Raw genomic sequence first — 19386 nt, forward strand, 5'->3', positions numbered from 1 at the left:
AAGCTGAAATTCAGGAGGAGAAATCCCTCTACTGCACCAATAAGATTGAATCATGCCAAATCTTCTAGAGATATCAGGCTACTCCAGTACAGAAGTATCTCAAGATTTCTGTAATTGTATTGCAAGTTTTTCATACTAAAATACTGAATATCTATTAAAGAACTCAATCTCCTTAATGCAGAGGCCCCTACCTCTCCTAGAGACTCCTAGAGACTGTGGTATCAAGGGATAGTCCGACAGCAGCCTTCTCGTGCTTGACCCTGTTAACACCTGAACAGACGGAGTCTCATCTACTCAGTATGAAGTCAGGCTCCCCCATTGAACCTTGCCCTCACAAGATTTGGCAGCTAAAACCATTGTCCCTTATCTGACAGCAACCCTGAATAAAGCCATCATTTCAGGAGGTTACCCACAGTTATGGAAAAAAGCTGTAGTGAAGCCTTTTCTTAAAAAAACAAAAAAAAAGTAATTTAAAAAACACCTTAACTCCCAGCTGATGGCATATCTCGCACAACACGAACTACTGGATGCCTCACAGTTTGGGTGCAGAAGCAACCATGGGACTAAAACAGCACTGGTTTCAGCAGGTAACATGATTCGAACCATGGTTGATGAAGGGCAGGTGTGAGAAAGTGCCATCTTTCTTGCATGGTATGCCCCCACTTTTTGCTGAATTGCTGAATGTACTTTGACTGAGTGTGCCCTGGACTCCTGCCAATCAGGTGCCCAGGGCCTATGTTCCTTCCCTAAAACCTAAAACCCCAAATTGGCAAACCATGGCCACATGTCAGCCCCATGTAAATGGTACCCTAGGTGCCCAGGGCCTTGTGACCAGGGAAGGCCTCTAAGGGCTGCAGCACTTACTGTGCCACCCTTAGAGGCCCTGTACCCTAACACACTGCCCTTGCAGGCTGAGTGTCTGGGTACAAGGCAAAACCAAGAGTCGACATGGCACACATCCCTGTGTGCCATGCCCACAACCTACACTGCCCTGGCATACATCAGCCACCCCTATAGCTGGGTGCCCTATGCCAGTGGTGTGGGCACAGGAGCATGAGCCATGTGCCCCTACAGTACCCAGGTCCATTCCTGGGCACTGTAAGTGCAGTACTGCCATTTAAGAGTACATGGTGCTGAGAGCTTGTCAAACACGAACTCCACAGCACCATAATGGCAACACCGAAGACTGAGAAGTTTGGTATCAAACTTCTCAGCACATTAAACCCGCACTGATGCCAGTGAGGGATTTAATGTACAAAGCACTACAGAGGGCATCTTAGAGATGCCCCCTGAAACCTAACCTACAATCCACATCTGGTCTGGGAGGCTGCCTAGGCTGCTACACAGCATACATGTTGATGGACCCCTGGGTGGAGAGCCCCCGCTCTCCAGGGCCTGCAACAAAGCACATCCTGGGCGAGGTGCTTGGTCTCCTCCCCCAGGATGGGCAGGGGGAACCTTCAAAGGCATGCCGCCTTTGTGAGCTTCTCCAGGCCACTTGCTGTACCCAGCAAACTGGCCCCCACCGGTTCTGACCCCCACTCTGGCGGGAAGACTGGCTGGAAACCCCAAGTAAGGACAGGGGATGTGCCATCCTACCAACACCACCCCTCAGGTGGGGGAGGCGAGGTGAAGCACATCTCCGAGCGCTCGCCATCTTGAAGATGGGAAGCCCTGCCCAATCAGGACTAGGCTACTGCCCCCATCCCACAGGAGAGTGGCAGGATATAGGGGGTGTACCCACCCCAGGGCAGGGACCCATTGGTCCCTGCCCTTTACCTACCTTTCAACGCCCCTAAATCTAGTATTTAGAGGCACCCTGAACCTTCCTTCTTCAGATTCCAGATTCCAAAAAAGCAAAGAAGAAAGAAGACCCGCTGTGCAGCTGCTAAGAAGAGGAAGACACCAACTGCTTTGGCCCCAGCCCTACCGGCCTGTCGACCCTCGAACCTGCTCCTGCTAAATGCCGGCACCTCTTGTGGCCAGCAACCTCACAAACCCCGGAGGACCTGGCTACCTTGTGACTCTGAGCATCTGGGACTCCCATGAGCAGTGGCTCTGCTCAAAGCAAGTTTTCTAACCCCTGGCATCAGCCCGGAACCGCGAACCCTGCACACTGCACCCGCCAAGCCTGGCTGTGCCGGAGTGGACAAAGACCCAGAGCACGTGCCCCCGGCGACTGACCCCTAATCCGGCACCCAAGGACTCACCTCGACGCTCCTGACGCCTGCAGCCTCAGAACCAGGGACCCCCCCCCCCCCAACCGCGATCAACAGAGGGTAAGATTTCCCGACACCAAAAGGCACCCCTGCACCCGGCGCCCTGCGGCCCCCTGTGCCTGACTCCTGGGTACCTACCTATCCTCCAAATACCCAACTTACCTCTCGAAGTGGTGGTGGCACCTGAAGAATCTTCGTCCCCGAGCTTGCAGCCTTTGTTCGTCCTGGAGCTTTCCCATTGAAATCCATTGAGCGCCCAAAGGCTCAAAAGCACCCTACCCTGCACCCAGCCGCCCGAGTGGCCCTGGCAGTGTAACTTCTACTCCTACCTACTTCCCAATTTGCCCTGAGCAAGTGGCCAGAAGCCCAGCTCCCACATCCGCGTGGCCTGCAAGTCAGCAGCCACCAACCAAGGCCCCCCTGCCTCCCATAGGATAACATTGGGCCTAACTCACTCTGCGCCCGGCCGCCCCAGTGCCGCTGAGGGTGTAACAACTGTACCAACCTGACCCTTGGAGACCCCCCCCCCCCCCAAACAGACAGCACTCAAGCTTTTAACCTCCCTTCTCAGTGACAGGTCGCAGACAGTAATATTAAATCAATTCTTTTCTGAACCTATTATCTTGCCATGTCAGATTCCTCAGGGCTCCTCCCTGAACCCAACCATTTTAATCTATAGGTCTCACCACTGGCTAAGCTTATTGGGCCTTTTGGGTTTCAGGCTCTTGTATGCCGATGACACACAAATCATCGTGTCAATTACCAAATATACAGAAGACCTTTCCACCAACTTCAGAAACTGCATGCAAGTAGTATCAATCTGGATGGGCAAAAACTATCTCACTCTGCAGGTCAATCGGACGGTCTCATCCTGCTCTTGGATTATCAGACCTCTTAGGAAGGTGTTTCCCTATAGCCTCGTTCTGGCACACAGGCAAGTAGCCCATGTGTTGATCGCATCGAGGCTGGACTATTGCAATGTGCTCTACTTGGATATTAACAAGACTGATGTTGGCAAGTTACATCTGGTACAAAATGCGGCCGCAAGATTGATTCTCGATATTCTGAAATAGAAATCTTTCTGCAGGGATATCTAAGCTCCACTGGCTGCCAGTGAGCAAACGCAGTTCTTTAAAGCTCTATGTATTATTCACAAGACATTGCACAATACTGGGCCCAGACGTCTTGAAACTATGTTTCAGTGGTACACTCCCTCCAAACAGCTCCGGTCCTCAAGCCATAACCAGGTGACTGTCTCTAAATTTCGAAAGGCAAGATAGGGAGGTAGAGAATTTTCAGTGGCAGCAGCCAGGCACTGGAGCTCCATTCCTTGCTTCATCACTAGCCTCAAGGTTCATACCCGGTTACGAACACAAACACTAAACACCTTCAACACTGAAAACTCTTATGGCTGTGCTCCATCACCCACGACTAACCGCTATTAGCGCCTTGACTCCTTTGGCCATTTGTTTGCGCTCTACAAATCACTTTTTATTCCTTCATTCACCTGCGCAAGAGGTTGTCCTATTCGGAGCACGTAGCTTTGTCTGAGGAGTCCAGGACCAAGCTCTCCTGGTGGCTCGACAATATGAATGCCCTGAACGCCATTTTGGAACAGTCTAATTTCTTCCTCTACTGATCTTGGGCTCCGGCACCCACAAACTGTATGCCTCGGCATGGCGATGTGGGGTTGGGTGGTACGATGAGGAGTGTGGATCCCTTGGGGGCAGTGCTACAGCAGATTTTAAATGTTTTGTCCAAACTGGCAGGTGAAGGATTGGCTAACAAGAAAGTTAATAATCAAAATGCTTCCTGCGGGAGCTGGGACTGATGTATATTTGGGACCCCCTCTGTTCGGCGTGCCATGGTGTCCAATGGGTTCCTGTTTAAAACACATTGGTTGGCTAAATCGACATTTAAGGTCTTTTACCAGAAACTGATAGTTGATGTGACTTCCAGGGCCCCTGGACATGAATCCAAAGTCTATGGTCTTGCATAGAAAAGAAAAGAAAAGAAAAGAAAAAAAAAAAAAAAAAATCAAACTGCTATGTCAAGAGTTTCCCGTTCTATTAAGGCCTCGGGAGGCAAGAATTATCCTACTCTACATTAGGTTTCTGTATTACATGAATCATATTCCAAGCAGTCTTAGATGGCCCATGGGGATGTCTTGCTGAAGTGCGGTTCCCAAATCGTTTTCACTAGATGATTTGCACAGTTGTGGACAGTTTGTCAAAGTTCCTTGGAGCCATGTTGGAGGCAGTATGGTTGTTTTCTTGGACTTGTTTTGTTACACAAAGAAAGAGGAAGGTCTATGGAACTATAGAGTCCTATACGGTCGATGGGCCCCGATTGGTGGAAGGGGTTGTTCTACAATAACATTTGGATTCTGTGTTATGACTGACTGCTGTAATTTTCAGTAGTGAAGGAAGAGAAGAATAATCCTGGCCTCCGAGTCCTTAATAGAACTGAAAATTCTTGATACTTTAGTTTGAATTCTTTTTAATCCTCCTCCAAAAAGGAACAGCCAAGCTCAAACTGACAGCTCTGCAGAGGAACAGAAGCAGCCCCGTGCAGGCGCAGTCAGCGAGATATCGCTCAAACTGACATCTCTGCAGAGGAACAGAAGCAGCCCCGTGCAGGCGCAGTCAGCGAGATATCGCTCAAACTGACAGCTCTGTAGAGGAACAGAAGCAGCCCCATGCAGGCGCAGTCAGCGAGATATCGCTCAAACTGACAGCTCTGCAGAGGAACAGAAGCAGCCCCGTGCAGGCGCAGTCAGCGAGATATCGCTCAAACTGACAGCTCTGCAGAGGAACAGAAGCAGCCCCGTGCAGGCGCAGTCAGCGAGATATCGCTCAAACTGACAGCTCTGCAGAGGAACAGAAGCAGCCCCATGCAGGCGCAGTCAGCGAGATATCGCTCAAACTGACAGCTCTGCAGAGGAACAGAAGCAGCCCCATGCAGGCGCAGTCAGCGAGATATCGCTCAAACTGACAGCTCTGCAGAGGAACAGAAGCAGCCCCATGCAGGCGCAGTCAGCGAGATATTGCTCAAACTGACAGCTCTGCAGAGGAACAGAAGCAGCCCCATGCAGGCGCAGTCAGTGAGATATCGCTCGAGTCCGGTGACACCGTGAGCACAGGGCCCTCATCTGAGCACACCCAGCATCAGATGGACAATTGCAGCACCAAGACATTGCCAGTGAGACTAGAAGCAAGCAATCCACCCATCACCTTTTGTGTTTTCTTTGCCACGATATACCTACCATACGCATCGTGAAAAATTTGCTGAACCTTAAAGGGAGAATTTTTCCAAGACATGGCAAAACCATGGTAACCCTGTTAGAAGCTTACATGAAGAATATTAGTGAAGCCAACCCTACCTAAAAAATTGACACTGTGGCTCTAATCGGTTAGCTTCCTTTGAAAGGAGTCTATCAGGTGAGTGAGGTTTTGCAGCCTTCATCATGACTCTCCACTTTATTATATAGCCCACTGACAATACAGGATAACTCCTGCAGGAGTGGAAAGTGACCTATGTACATCTGGGTGGCCATTAACAAAAGGGGTGGTGGGGGGGCTGATAAATGGGTGACACTGCCTCAACAGGAGGTACTTGTTGAGCAAGTCACCCCAGGTTGTGAAACTGTGTCCAATTTTAGATGTAGCGGCAAACCTAAACTAATAACACAAAAAAGAACCCTGTCCCCAACACTTACAACATCAAGCATTGGTCAGAAAACTACTAGGTGCAAGGAACTAACTGAACTCCCAAAGGTTTAATACCCCACACTCGTCCAAAATAGTACCCAACAAGGAAAGAAACTTCACAACTTCCCACCAACTGGCAGGAAATGAATAAGCAGAAGCTGCCATATTTCCTGGTGCCAACTGGTATTATAGCCCTGAAGTTAACCAAATCACTGGGTACAACAGCATACAGCAAAGAGGAATTGCACAGATTCTCCTTAACCTATTCAAAGGACTTCTGCTGGAGTTGGAAGTGTCTCATGTAGTCAGGAAATAGTATCACACATGGTTTGATCCACATTGAATCAATGGTAGTCTCTTTGCTATTTTAGTATTTCCTCCCGGTCCTTGTAGTGGAGGACTTTTTGCGATCAACAGCCATGGTGGGGTACCCAAATGGGGGTTTCTGAACTACAGCCCAGTGTGTGTATTGTATTACAAAGCAGGCAGATGGACAGTTGTCAAGCTCCAAAAATCCTTTTGGGCTGCTGCCTTCAATGCCCTCTTGAAAGCCGACGAATCTCAGGTTGTGGGTCTAGCTCAGCCTTCTGTTGCCTACACTGGATCCTCAAGGTTTCTGGATGACGTAGTCAAGCAGGAGACTGAGGAATTAAGCTGTATGATTGGTCTTCTAACTTGGAGATGAGGCCCTCCACCTCTCTGACTCAGTCTACGGAATGTTTTGCACTAGCAGAGCCACATCAAGGACCACCTCACCAACCCTGGTTTCCGGAGCTTCACAGGAAGTGTAGATGCGTTGAAGAATAACTTCTATAGATGAGGAAGGGCTCGCTTGCTCCCCTGGGCACAAGCAGGACCACAGACCCGCTCCGAACTGAGCCTGCTTCTGGTCCCACCTTAGCACTGGTAAATGTATCTAGTTGCCCTTGTGTCCAACCGTGCCTTTTGGACATCTTCAGAACCAAATTTGAGATCTTAGGAGTTGGACTGTGTCTCAAGACAAAGTGACCTCCTTTGTTGGCTCCAGGGTCGGGTGTGGATGGGCGTGCAGACACAACAAAGCACCTGGCCCCAGGCCCGGCCAAGTAAGGATTGGAGGGTCAGACTTCCCAAGAGAAGAACCACAAAGGGGGAAGAGACTAGCGATTAGCCAACCATGGCATGCTGCTCCTGGAGTAGCTGGCTCCCTCAAGAGGGTGTCTCAGATCAATCGCTGGTGAGGTCTACCCAACACCCACATAATTTTTGCAGGACCTTGCTGAAGCCTTTGGGTCCAGAGGATGGTCTCACTGTAGCCTTCGCAACTTCTGGACTATAGCCTTTCAGGCTTATAGTACTGCATCAATTATGTAAAAAAGGGAACAGGGAACTTTGGTTAGTTCCAAAAGTTCCGGTGGAGAGCAGTTCCTTTATATGGAGCACCCTACAACTCCACCGATGCTCTGAATATGCTGACCTCAAATGTCGGTTCTTCTAGCAGAGTTTTCAAGCATAGGATTAGCACAGTGCCATCCATGCCGTGCTAAGAAGTAGGAAAGAATTTTGGCATTTTTATTTCAAAGTCTTTAAGCATAGGATTACCACAGCATCAGCTGAGTGTTGGTAATTTTGTATTGTGTTCCAAATAAAGGAGCTGCTCTCCACCTATTTTGGAAACTACCCAGAGTTCTCTGCTTCCTTTTTTCGCATATGTTTTCGCAAACCCTTTTTAAGAAAGGAAAAGGGAGGGGGAAAAAAAGACCAATTTTAACAGATAGGCTGCCATAGACAAGAAGAAATAAAGGCATTGTGCCTCCAAGGTTCTCCCCCTTCCTCTTGTGTCCAACCATGCCCTACAGATGGCAGTAAAGTCAGTTCATTTCTACGTAACGAGAAACCTGGGTGTAAGAGCAGAAGAGATTCCACTGACGTGCATGACAACCTATAATGTAGCTTCCAACGCTGTCAGCAAATCCATCAGGAAACACTGGACAATCCTTGAGAGCAACAACTACAAATGGGAGAAACCTCTTTTTTCCTTTAAACGAGCAAGAAGTATTAAGGATTCAATTGTTCACACTCGCCCCAAGAACACGAGTAGGGACGACAATCAGTCGGTCCTAAATGCCTGGGGCCTTCCACCAGTAACGGGCCACTTCCCGTGTGGAGCATGCAGTGTCTGCCATCTGACGGCTCCTACTAAGCAACTAACACAGGGAAGATATGGACACAAAGGACACACACCAATTGTAATTCCTCCAATGTAGTGTACCTGATCACTTGCCCTTGTGGGCTTAGGTACGTCGGTATGACTTCACGCAAAGTAAAACAGCGTATTTGTGAACATCGCAGTAATGTCCCATGTAAGAAGAACATGAAGAAGCTCACAGATCATTTCTTACAGACAGGGCACACCACTAATTATCTTAACTGGACTATCATTGAACAACTGAAATTGGGTTCAAACACACAACAGTTATTGTTTGAAAAAGAGCAGCGCTGGATCTACCCATAAGCAAGGACTGAATGACAATATTCCATGGGTGTCAATGATGAAACGCTGATAGCTTGTTACATTTTCTGATGCTCCTTGACCACTTCACGTAGATGGTCCGTGATCATGCACATTCAAGGGTTATATTCCAACATCCCTTACTCCTCAACATAGCGCCTGCAATTATAGGTTGGCCAACCATTGTTACATGCTACCATTAGTTGCACCCGTACCTATCTGATTAACTGACATCTACCGATAGCGCTCACGAGGAACTGAATAGGGCTACCGGTCACCGCACAAGTACACTTAAGGGATTTATCTAATCATCCCCTACCCCTTAGCATAGAGCAGACTATTATCCTTTTGGCCAAACACCGTTACTAGCTGCCACTAGTTGCACCTTTACCTACCTTACCGACCTATTTGCCCTTTTTTTGGGGGGACCACCTACCAACTCCCCGATACAATAATACAATGATCCGCCCTCACGATAGCAATATGGGATCATAGGTTGGCACCTGGTATGGGCTGACTTGATACGAAAATGTGCGCACCACGCAAATGGTGCCAGAGTGAGAATTTATAGCATCACTTTTATTTTATTGTATTTTTCACACCGTTTTGCGAGTGGAGAGCGCCACACAATTTGTTTTCCCCAGTGTTTAGGGATTATCTAATGCACACGTTTTTATGCAGAGCGCTCAATAAAGTTTCCTTTTTCAACCAAGGGCTCAAGTTAGCATTCTAGTGCTCCCCTGTCACGTGACCGGAGTACTCCATGCAAACCTACCCACTTCTGGGTCACGTGACAGGGCGCGGCTATTTCTGGGCACAGCTATTTCTGGACCGTTACTGCGGTAATATTCGGGTCCGCGGCAGGCCAGAGACAGGTCTCAAGAGGAAGAGCGCCATGCAATTAGTAAGTAACACGGGTTTCCTGGGCGGGTGGCTATTACTTCCAGGACGCACACGCTTATTCCCGACTCCTGTTGTACCCTTATACAGCTTATTGGTAGCTTCACCCACTCCGGGAACCCATGAAGTGAAGCCCCACACGCCTTCATGTAAGCGCGGAGTTCTCCATGCTTTTACTACATTTAGAATCCACCATGACACAGTGCGTATGCCATGCACTGTAACAGGACACTATTATTGAGCAATTTTTCGTGTTTTTAACTATGTGATAACTTTAACCACATTGCAGTTATAACTTATACGGGTAGTGACCTGCAACCAGGGCTCCTCCGTCCAACCAATTACACAGATTGGTAGCCTGGGATTAACGTTCGCATGAATAACAGTCACGCGTGTCTTGACCCCTCCGTTAATACGATCACACGGAGTGGATGGATGTGTGGCACGTTTGCCTGATTGTGGGCCAGACGTGACTTGGGTTGCACAATCAACCTACACTTTCCTAAAGCACGAGGTGGCATAGCACTGATAACCTCCGTCGCACTGGTTGAGGAACTTCATAGTGGTCACACAGTGCTCGTGTGCTTTTCATGTTTGTTCTTTCTCTTTCAGAACACAGCGGCTCTTTGGAAATCCCAACAGTGCTGCATAAGTGAAACCGTGAGTTTTGCCTTACACACACTCCCCCCCATAGGTTAGGATACGCCTTGGCGTGCGTATACCGACATGGGGTCCTGGTCCTGAAGAATGCTTGGCTAACTATGCACCTATAAGCTGAAACAGGTTGACCAATTTGCACATCTTTGTTTAAATCGGACTCTTCTGGTTTTAAACGATCGCTGGTTCTCCACCGTTAAAATTACTTTGGGAAATAACCAGCAATCTTTTAACCTGCACTACCCCTACACGTACACTATCCACCCAAAAAAACATGCTCCGCTGTAATTCAGGCGTCGAAGCACACCAGGGGGACACTTAGTCCCTCTGGTGGGAACCAGATGATGAAGCATGTTACCAACTAGGTACACATTCCTCAACAGAGACGTAGTAGCAGCTTTGCCCCGGCTGAATGGGCATTAGGCCTGCCAGCAATAGGTATTTGTTAACTGATAAAGTAAAATACAACAAACTATTCACCTTGAGATGGACTGCTTTGTAGTAGAGTGACCTGTTCTCACAAGATCATAGTTTATGAACAGATGATTAGATTGCTCAACTTCTTTTGGCCCGTTTACATAAAATTTCAAAACCCTCTTCACATCTAACGTGTAATAGGCTCTTTCAGCTGAAGTTGATGTATTTAGAGAGAAACATCAGTAAATAAATTGTCTGACTGACCTGAAACCCCTAGATCATCTTGGGAAGAAAACTCGGGTGAGATCTCATGATCACTCCATTCTTATGGTAAACAGCGTAAGATTCCTGTGAATACAATGCATGACTCAAGAACTCTACGAACTGGGTTTATAGCTACCAAAAAAGCAGCTTTCAAAGTCAAACAGTGTAGGGATGACTTATGTATAAGCACAAAAGGGGATCGCATTAGCTCTGAAAAGACCATGTTTAGCTCTCAGGATGGGCATGGGGAGCTAGGGCAGGAAACGCTTTCCTAAAATGCTCAAAGATATATTTCACAAGTGGCATTTCAAAAAACAAGTTTTTGAAAGATTTCTCATAGGAAGGGAATGTTAAATATCTACTTTAACTCATGAAACCAAGTCATGCCAGGTATCTTTCATCAAGCCATTTGAGCTTCCAAGGACAATAGTTTGGAATGCGTGCCTCCTTGCTTGTTCAGATAATACATTGTTTTTGTGTATTAGGACAAGAAAATACTCTTTTTGCTGGACGGGAGAAACAACTTTAGAGATAAAGGGGCTGCTCCCGTTACCACTTTCCCTTCTCAGACCTGATCCATGATATTTTCGGTCTCTTGATTTTTTTCCTTCCTTTTTCTCTTCTCTCCTCTGGCATAGGGTGTAGCACATCAGGTGGTAAGGGGATGTTGCTATATAGGTGCCTCCCATACCCGACACCAGTGCTTGGCTTTACTGCACTAGCCTTTTGTTTTATTATTCGCATATCCCGAGAGGACGCAGGAGCGTGCCTCTCACCCTCTCTTCTGAGCTTTTCTTCAAACGCGGCAGGAGCCGCGAGTGATTCCTTGAATGCAGCTGGAGCCGCAAGAGCCTTTCACGAAAGCGGCAGGAGCCGTGAGTAGTTATTGAACGTGGCAGGAGCCGCATGTGCATTACCCAAAACGTGGCAGGAGCCGCGAGAGATTTTATGAACGCGGTAGAAGCCGCGAGTAATACCTAAACGCGTCAGGGACCACTAGTGACCCTTTACCTTTCCACAGAGGTGCAAGGCCGGAACCGACAGCCTCAACTTCTGACCATCTTACCACGCATGCAGTTCTTCACTGGGAGTCCCCTAGAGGCGCACAGCAGGAGCCGGCGGCACCGCCTCCAATGCGAGGTAAATCTTGGCATTGCTTTTTTGTTTCTATTTATATCACGGACTTAGCGCCCACAGGAGTTGCCAGCACTTTGTTTTCCAGAACAAATCCCCTGGGGTGGAAACTTTCTCTTGGCACCAATGTAGAGTATGAGCAGTGACACTCTATTTTCATTGTATTCACCACTGTGCAAGAGCTTATTGCACGACTTTGTGGGGAGTTATTTTTCCTTTACCTATACCCTCCATCCCTTATATGCCGCATTTAACAAGATTGGAATAATACGCTACCATGCTGTGTCCACCATGGGGAGTGTGTTTGCTTTCTCTTCTACACCCCTTTTTAGGTCTCGGCGAGCGAAGGCTGCGCTTGCGCAGTCTCGCATGTTAGGTCTCGGCTAGCGAAGGCTGCGCTTGCGCAGTCTCGCTTGCACGATTTCATGTTTTTAGGTATGGGGCTTGAACCCGCCCCTCTTCTCCATTGGCTGGCTTCCTAAACGGAGGCCAGTCACTGGAGGAGAGGGGCGTCTGTCCATTTAAGCCCTGCCTTTTTCAGATTCGGGGCGTGTTTTTTTACTTTCTTTTTCTCCTCTGGAATGTAAACTTTCCAGCCAATGGCAAGATGAGAGAAAGAAAAACACGCCCCCGAATCCGAAAATGACCTTGCGTTTCTCAGAGGCATTTCTGCTTGACCTCGGAGAAACATGGTTACAAAGTCGTCGAACTCTCTGGTAACTGCAGCTGGGACGCGTGGCTGCCCGCCTACCTCTCTGGTCCCGAGAACAGTTACCTGCCATCCCGCTGCTCATCAGTAATAAAAACAGCGAAAATGTGTCAAGGAGGTCTTGCCTTCGCCTCCGTGCTGGTCCGCTACATGGCAGCCCGGAGTCCCACTGGCACCTTGTCTGGGGGTTTTCGACGGGGAGACGCGTGGGTCCGGTCTTCCGCTCACCATAGCGGACTCGAGTGCCGCGGCGCGGCTTTTCCTGATCACCGAGATGGCTGATGCGCCCGCCGGAACCACGGCTGCTTTCCCCCTATGAGACTGCTGCCTTGCTCCTGTTCTTCCCCGGACTTCCGATGTGTCGTGGGCGATCTCCCACCTCTTGACTTCCTTCATTATGCGTCTGGTATGTGCCCCCTCTCAACCCTGCTCGTGGGGTAGGTTTTTCCTTTTTGGGAACCCTCACCCGATTTGTATTTGCCCGCAATGCCGCCATTTTTGATTGCGAGCTACCTGGATACGGGTGACTGAAACCGCCATCTTACAGTCTCGTCATTCCCCTGAACCGACTCTTGCTCCTGATCAGCGCCTTGTTCCACCTATGGTCCTGTTCTAATCTACATTCTCCTCCCCTCTTCCTCTTCACCCTCTACCCGTCCTTTTCCACTCTATATAACGTCCTTGCAACGGATGTAATTTTGTATCTGATGTAACTTTGTAACATTATGCAACTCATGTAAAGAGCTCTGATACCTCCGGGTCTAGCCAGCGCTATATAAAACTCCCCAATAAATAAATAAATAAATAAATAATGAAGCAGCGAGGACCAGTGTACCTCCACTGTGAAACATGAGTGCCTACTGTCTGCCCAGACGTGTCTGACGCTGGGAGGCCTGCTGCCTGGTCACCGATAATTAGAACTGCGCACCTCTGGTGTCAGGCGCACAAGACGCTCTTTAATTTAATAAGCACCTTCGTTCCCTCCGATCCGTCTGCCTCCCCAGGTGAGGACTTTCTCGTTTTTCGCCACCGTCGACAAGTTGAACAGGAAATGCACTAGGTCGCTATGAACTAACGGAAGGGAAACTCATTAATTGAATGTTTTAAACTGACAGTTTAGCCCGGATGGGCACATCACAGGCTTGTTGTATACATGTTTACATCTAACAGGACAATTTTTCTGTATTCCAAGCTCAAAACAGTACCGAGCAGGGCACACTCAGAGTAAATGTGATACCTGTATTCGGAAATACCCTGTTCTCATCTCGAGGCTGGTTTTATTTGCATTCACTTCAGAAAATCATACGAGAGTGGCATGGACTGGCACACGCGAACTGGCATAGTATCTTAGTATGCAAGCAAGAAGGTGTATTTTCGGATCTAGGTACAGCGCCGTGTGTGGCTGTGTGTGTGTGGGTGGCTCTGTGTATGTGGGTGGCTCTGTGTGTGTGGGTGGCTGTGTGTGTGTGTGTGGGAGGCTGTGTGTGGGTGGCTTTTTTGTAGGTGCCTCTATGCATGGTGGCTCTGTCTGTGTGTGGGTAACTGTGTGAGTGTGTAGGTGGCTCTATTTGTGTGTGGGTTGCTCTATGTGAGTGGCTCTGGGTGGGTGGGTGGCTCTGTGTGGGTGGGTGGCTTTGTGTGGGTGCAAATGCAATAGGTCTCGCATGAGAGTGATTAAGCTATTGACATTGTAAATAACAATGCCGTTTCTTTAAATGTTTTAAAAACAAAAATAATGTCATTCGCAATGCCAATAGCTCTAACTTTAACAATGCCGAGACCATTGCACTGTAAATGCTTGTTTTTTTTTGGATACGTCTTTTCCTAGAGTGTGATCCCCGCACTTTTTTCTGTTTTCGCCCTAAAGTTCTCCCATTGCTTCGGTCTTGCAGACCTGAAGCTGTCCTACCTTCTCTGCGGCTACCTTACAGACGCTGTCTGTATCTCCCTTCCTCCTGTTCATGCCACGATCTGACATCACGCCTAGTGTCTTTTCCTTGATACCCAGCACACCCGGGGTGGTGTATTATTTCGTCCCTTTCCCCTTGGGACCAATCGTCCATACTGTGGTAGTCAGTGTGGAGGATTGGTCCAGAGGTGAGAGGGGTGGCTCTCTTCGTTCCTGCTGTACCTGGTTTTCAGGTGAGTGGGGGTTGACAGCCCCAAAGTCTAGCAAATTGACTTGACTGGATAGGACTTTTTCCTCAGATCATGTTCTCTGAACCTGGAGGTGGTCTGTGTGTTCAACCCATGCCTGAGGAGAAGCTTCCATGAAGACTGTCAGTGCTTGACCCTCTAGATGAAAAGGAACTCTCCTCAACAGATTCTGACTGGTCACACCAGGAAAATTGGTGGATTGCGCAATGAGATGGAATTAGTCTATTCTCTGAGCTGGCCATAAATTGGTACCGCTGGTCCTCCAAGTATTACCAAAGTGATCTCATATGAAGCCAGGCATGATGAACCAGGAGAATGTGGCCATTGATCCTAGCGGGGATTATATCTGGCTTGCTCTTGAATGAAACTGCAACACTTCACAAACATAAATTATGGTCCCTCCTCTGAAAGATGCACCAACTTTCAGACAGAGTAGCATCGCAGGCTCTAGAACACCAGGGACAGCAGTGTAGAATGTTGGATTATGCATGAGGAAGGGTATCAAAGACCACTGATGTGGTCGCAGTGGTAACTGGAATAGGCATGTTTAGTTATGGTGCAGACTGAACCCTGCCATGAGGCCATTAAACGTGACCTTCTGTCTATCCTTTAACTTTCTTCTGGACGTCTGGCAGTGGTAGTACTAACCAGGGTCACGATACTCTGGGAGGCAAACAATACAGAGGTTGTGAGGGACTGAAAGAATAAGAATTTACAGATACATTTAACCTATGTAGTCTATACATTTTAGAACCACCCCATTATGCCATGGCTAGCAATATTCCACAAACAAACCCCATATTGAGAAGCATTCCCAAAATATGCAAAGATTCCTCATTATACCCAGGGTGTGAAGCATCATAAAAAAGTTACAAATAATGGTCAGCTTTATGAAAGAGTTGTTGGTATCAAGTGGGGGCCCAGTGCCATGGGCCCCATTTACGAGACCCCCCCAAATTGTCAATAAGTGGTGCCTTGATGTGAAAGAGGATGTTGTATGCTAATTGAGGCTACCAGGCGGAATGTGGCCCACAATGCTAGATGTTAGTCAGGAGACCAACCGGGATAGATACCACATCAGAGGGGTCTTGGTTTCTCAATTTATTTCGGTCGCTCTCTCCCCAGTCTTCCCCGCCCCGAAGAACAGTCTGGTGCCTCCATTTCCAACCTGCTCGTTGATCGTATTTTTGTGGTCAACACAGAAAAGGGTCAGAGCAGGCAATAAACAGATAAATAATAATCAAAATGCCCCAATGCTGGAGGTGTCATACTACCCACATACCAATGGCACTTTGCTTTACATTGGCACTAGCCGGTCAGCTTTTCACTTGAATATGTCCCCATACAGCATGTCATTACAGAAGCTATGACTGACAGAAATGTATTATTACACTCAACTCTAGGGACACTTTCTGTAAATTGTGTCACTGAGTTGTGCAGGACGATGGGAAATCAAACAAGGAGGGCCCTAGAACAGCGTGTCAGGATGCCTGGTTAGGAAGAGCAGATGAAGACAAGAGTGCACAACCAGGTCAGAAAATGCCAGACAAAGGACACAAGAACAAAGGACCAGAAAGCAAGAAAGAAAACGGGCAAGAAGCTGCAGAGCTATACCAATTGCAAGTAGACAGGAAACAAGAATGCCACTGCTCCACTATAACCAGGTTCAGCAGAACCCTCTCCAGACAGGAGTCAGGGGAGGTGCAAACACTGACACACGTGCACAGGTCGATCGACGAGCACGAGTCTTTGCCACCGCTCAATGATCAATAGAGTCCAAAAAACTTATCGCTTGCTATCCCTCCTCCCCACAGATTAACGAGCAGGGATAATAACCTTTTATGCATTCATTCACACTACGGTAGAGAGTCAAAATACTCTCACTCCAACCCAACTTCTCAAAAACTTGAGAAATAACAGAAAGGAGTCCATATCTGTGTTTGGTGTCACATGGTCACAGAGTCTCCTCAACTTAGTACCAGGTCTGCTTTGAAGAGGTGACCTTTCAAGGCCTTTGTTCCCCGTAAGGTTGATCCCTACAGCCTCCAGCTACCTTTGTGACCAGTTGTGGTACCAGAGGAAGCACCAATAAAAGCTGCCACTGCAGAGGAACAGGTTGAGGGCCATCTCTCCGAGTAAGCAGAGACTGAAATTTGGGCCTTCAACTGAAGTGTGCCCTAAAAACCGACACCATCATTTTCCTCTTTCCAGTCGCAAAACCTTACTACCTCGCTGGTCCATTTGCCAAGGGTCACTGTGAGGTAAAATGACTGACTCTTCGATGTAAAGTATCCTAAGAGCAGCAGTCATTATGTCAGGGAGACCTCTACAGCAAAACACCTCATCATCAAACAGGTTTGCAGCAAAACTGCCCATGTCAAATACATTAACAACAAAACTCAAGATAGGCAAATGAGTCGTTTCTGGGGGGGGCCTCGAGATGTCAGAGTTCTAAAGTGGCCCCTTCCTCTCGAGGGAGATTTAAAAGCAGAGGAGCTTCTTTTCATCTTCAAGCGCCTCAACAATAGCCATTAGGTGAGCTCCCTCTCTGTCCTTTAAACTCCAGTACAATACCTGCTGCCATGTTACACTCAACTATGAGAGCCTGGAAGGCGAGCTAAATTGACTGTTCATTCCACCAAGAATTATTTTCATCACAGGTAGGACACAAAAAGAGCATGTGTACAGATCAAAAGAGCAACTGAGGAGAGATCATCCTTTATAAGAGAAACAAAAGATGAAACCTTAGAAAAATAACGGGACTTATATGGCTGGCAACTTAAGATTTCGCCAGCCTCACAAGATCTTACAGCCACGGTTCCCTTAAGTCCAGAGAGACCAACAACTAGACAGCCAGGCATCCACCACTGTAAATCAAGTCCTAACCGAGTCTTTATTAAAGGGGAATGCAGGGAATAGAGAGCAACAAGTCACTCTGTCCGCCGCCATTAATCCTGACAGTAGCTCAAGGATAGAATGGTCCTAAGGAAGGACCCGAACTTAGTAACTTAACTGAAGTCTCTTCCAATGTTACTCAGAGGGCCGCTCTCCAGACTGAAAGGAGTGCTTTAATGATCAAACAAGCATTTTCATCATGCAACTCCCCATTCTACAATTCATCAGCAGTGATGCAAGACACTAGGTGACACATTTCCTTTCACATGCTGAGCAGAGCCTCACTCAACAGACATGCAGAACAACTCCTTTGCGCCCTTCCAGGCAGAAATAAAGATTGATCTCTGGGGTAAAAACAACGTTAGATGAATAGCACACCAGAGCGCAAGCCTGCAAACATCTCAAACATTTCCCAGCATCAAGCACTTACTGCTCATTAAAAAGAGCATTCCACCCCAAATCCAACACATTACACTGTACTACAAGGTTCAAGAAAAAGCACAAAACCGAGCACCAACTGAATTCTCCATGCCTCCTTATGTACTGCTATCCATTCCCTGCATCTCACGTGCCCTCCCTGCCATGTGGCCCTTATTTTGTGCCCCCATTATGCCCTATGTGCTGCTCACTAACCTCTCCAGCACCCCACTGCTTCCTGTGCTGAACTTACCCCTCCCCTGCAGCACATCTTACCTTCACATGGTCGTGGCTCGCGGATGATATTCTTTATTAACCAGTTGACACCTTCGTTGACTATCAGACCCCCAAGGAAGGAAATCTGGAAGAGGGAGCAACACAATCGAATCACTGATAAACCAGCCCAGGAAGAAAAGGAGAGGAAAAAAAAGACTATTTGAGACTCACCGTATGTAGCTCCCGCTTGAATATAATGAGAGTCGTAAACCCAATGAGAATAAAGATTGGACCCAGGCTCAGATAAGCCAGCACCTGGCCTGAAAAATCCCCTGCAGGAGAGAGAACACACGGTTAAAAGATCTGCCCCAGTGCTTAACCGAGTTCGAATGGGGCACCATGCCTTCAACTCATTGTATGTAACGTTATACAAAGCTGTACTACACACAGTAAACTGCAGAGACCGCCCCATCCCAATCCTCAACTCTCAGGCATACAGAGGAGAAAAGTTTAAGGCAGCCACAAATGGTAACAGCAGGGCACTTTTAACTTGTCACCAATACTTACGGGGTTACATTTTTTACCATCTGTTCTGATGAAGCCCCTTCTACATGTGGGCCCTGGTGTCAAAACGTCAACTAAGATTTGAAATGTATGGTCACTGGATGAAATTTGAGCGTGTAATTACTATGTTTTGTAATGCTCCTTTGTAAAACTGACGTGACAAGCAAATCCTAGATCTTTTTTCTTTTTGTTCATATCTTAATGTTAACAAACATACCAGCACTGTGCCGTCACCCATTACAGTGGTACCATTTAACTATTCTGTTCCAAGTAGGGCTATAGAAATAGGATCTGACTTGTCTAAATACGTTTTGTGGTCATGCCTTAATCCTAATCCTTGAACCTTGTATGCCCTGGGCTGATTCACTAATTGATCCCCTTCAGACATTAGTTTATTTGTGAAGGAGTAAATGTAATAGTTTATAACACAAGCCGACCTTTAGGTAAAGATTCCATTTCCATAGAAACAACAGTGACACAAAGGTCGTACATCAAAACAAGGAATGAAAAGAACAAGAGGATCAGAAGAATAAACAAAAGGACAGCAAGAAGTCGGACTAGGAGGGAAGTACGAGTCAGGAGAGAGAAGCAAAAGAAAGGTACATGAAAGGGAAGCAGAGTGGGAGCAGGACATTA

At 47.6% G+C, this 19386-nt stretch overlaps 1 protein-coding gene across 1 annotated transcript in view; it reads right to left on the reverse strand.

The window, feature by feature from the left end:
- Positions 1-19386, reverse strand: part of DOLPP1 (dolichyldiphosphatase 1) — a 95203-nt gene that overhangs the window by 36915 nt on the left and 38902 nt on the right. The window contains exons 2-3 of the mRNA XM_085614015.1: positions 18418-18518; positions 18247-18331 (exon numbers count right to left, since the gene is read on the reverse strand). Of these exons, the coding sequence (XP_085470141.1) occupies positions 18247-18331; positions 18418-18518 (186 nt within the window). The remainder of the gene's footprint in view (positions 1-18246; positions 18332-18417; positions 18519-19386) is intronic.

This window comes from Triturus cristatus, chromosome 1_2 (genome assembly GCF_964204655.1).
Source record: "Triturus cristatus chromosome 1_2, aTriCri1.1, whole genome shotgun sequence".
Classification (NCBI taxonomy): domain Eukaryota; kingdom Metazoa; phylum Chordata; class Amphibia; order Caudata; family Salamandridae; genus Triturus; species Triturus cristatus.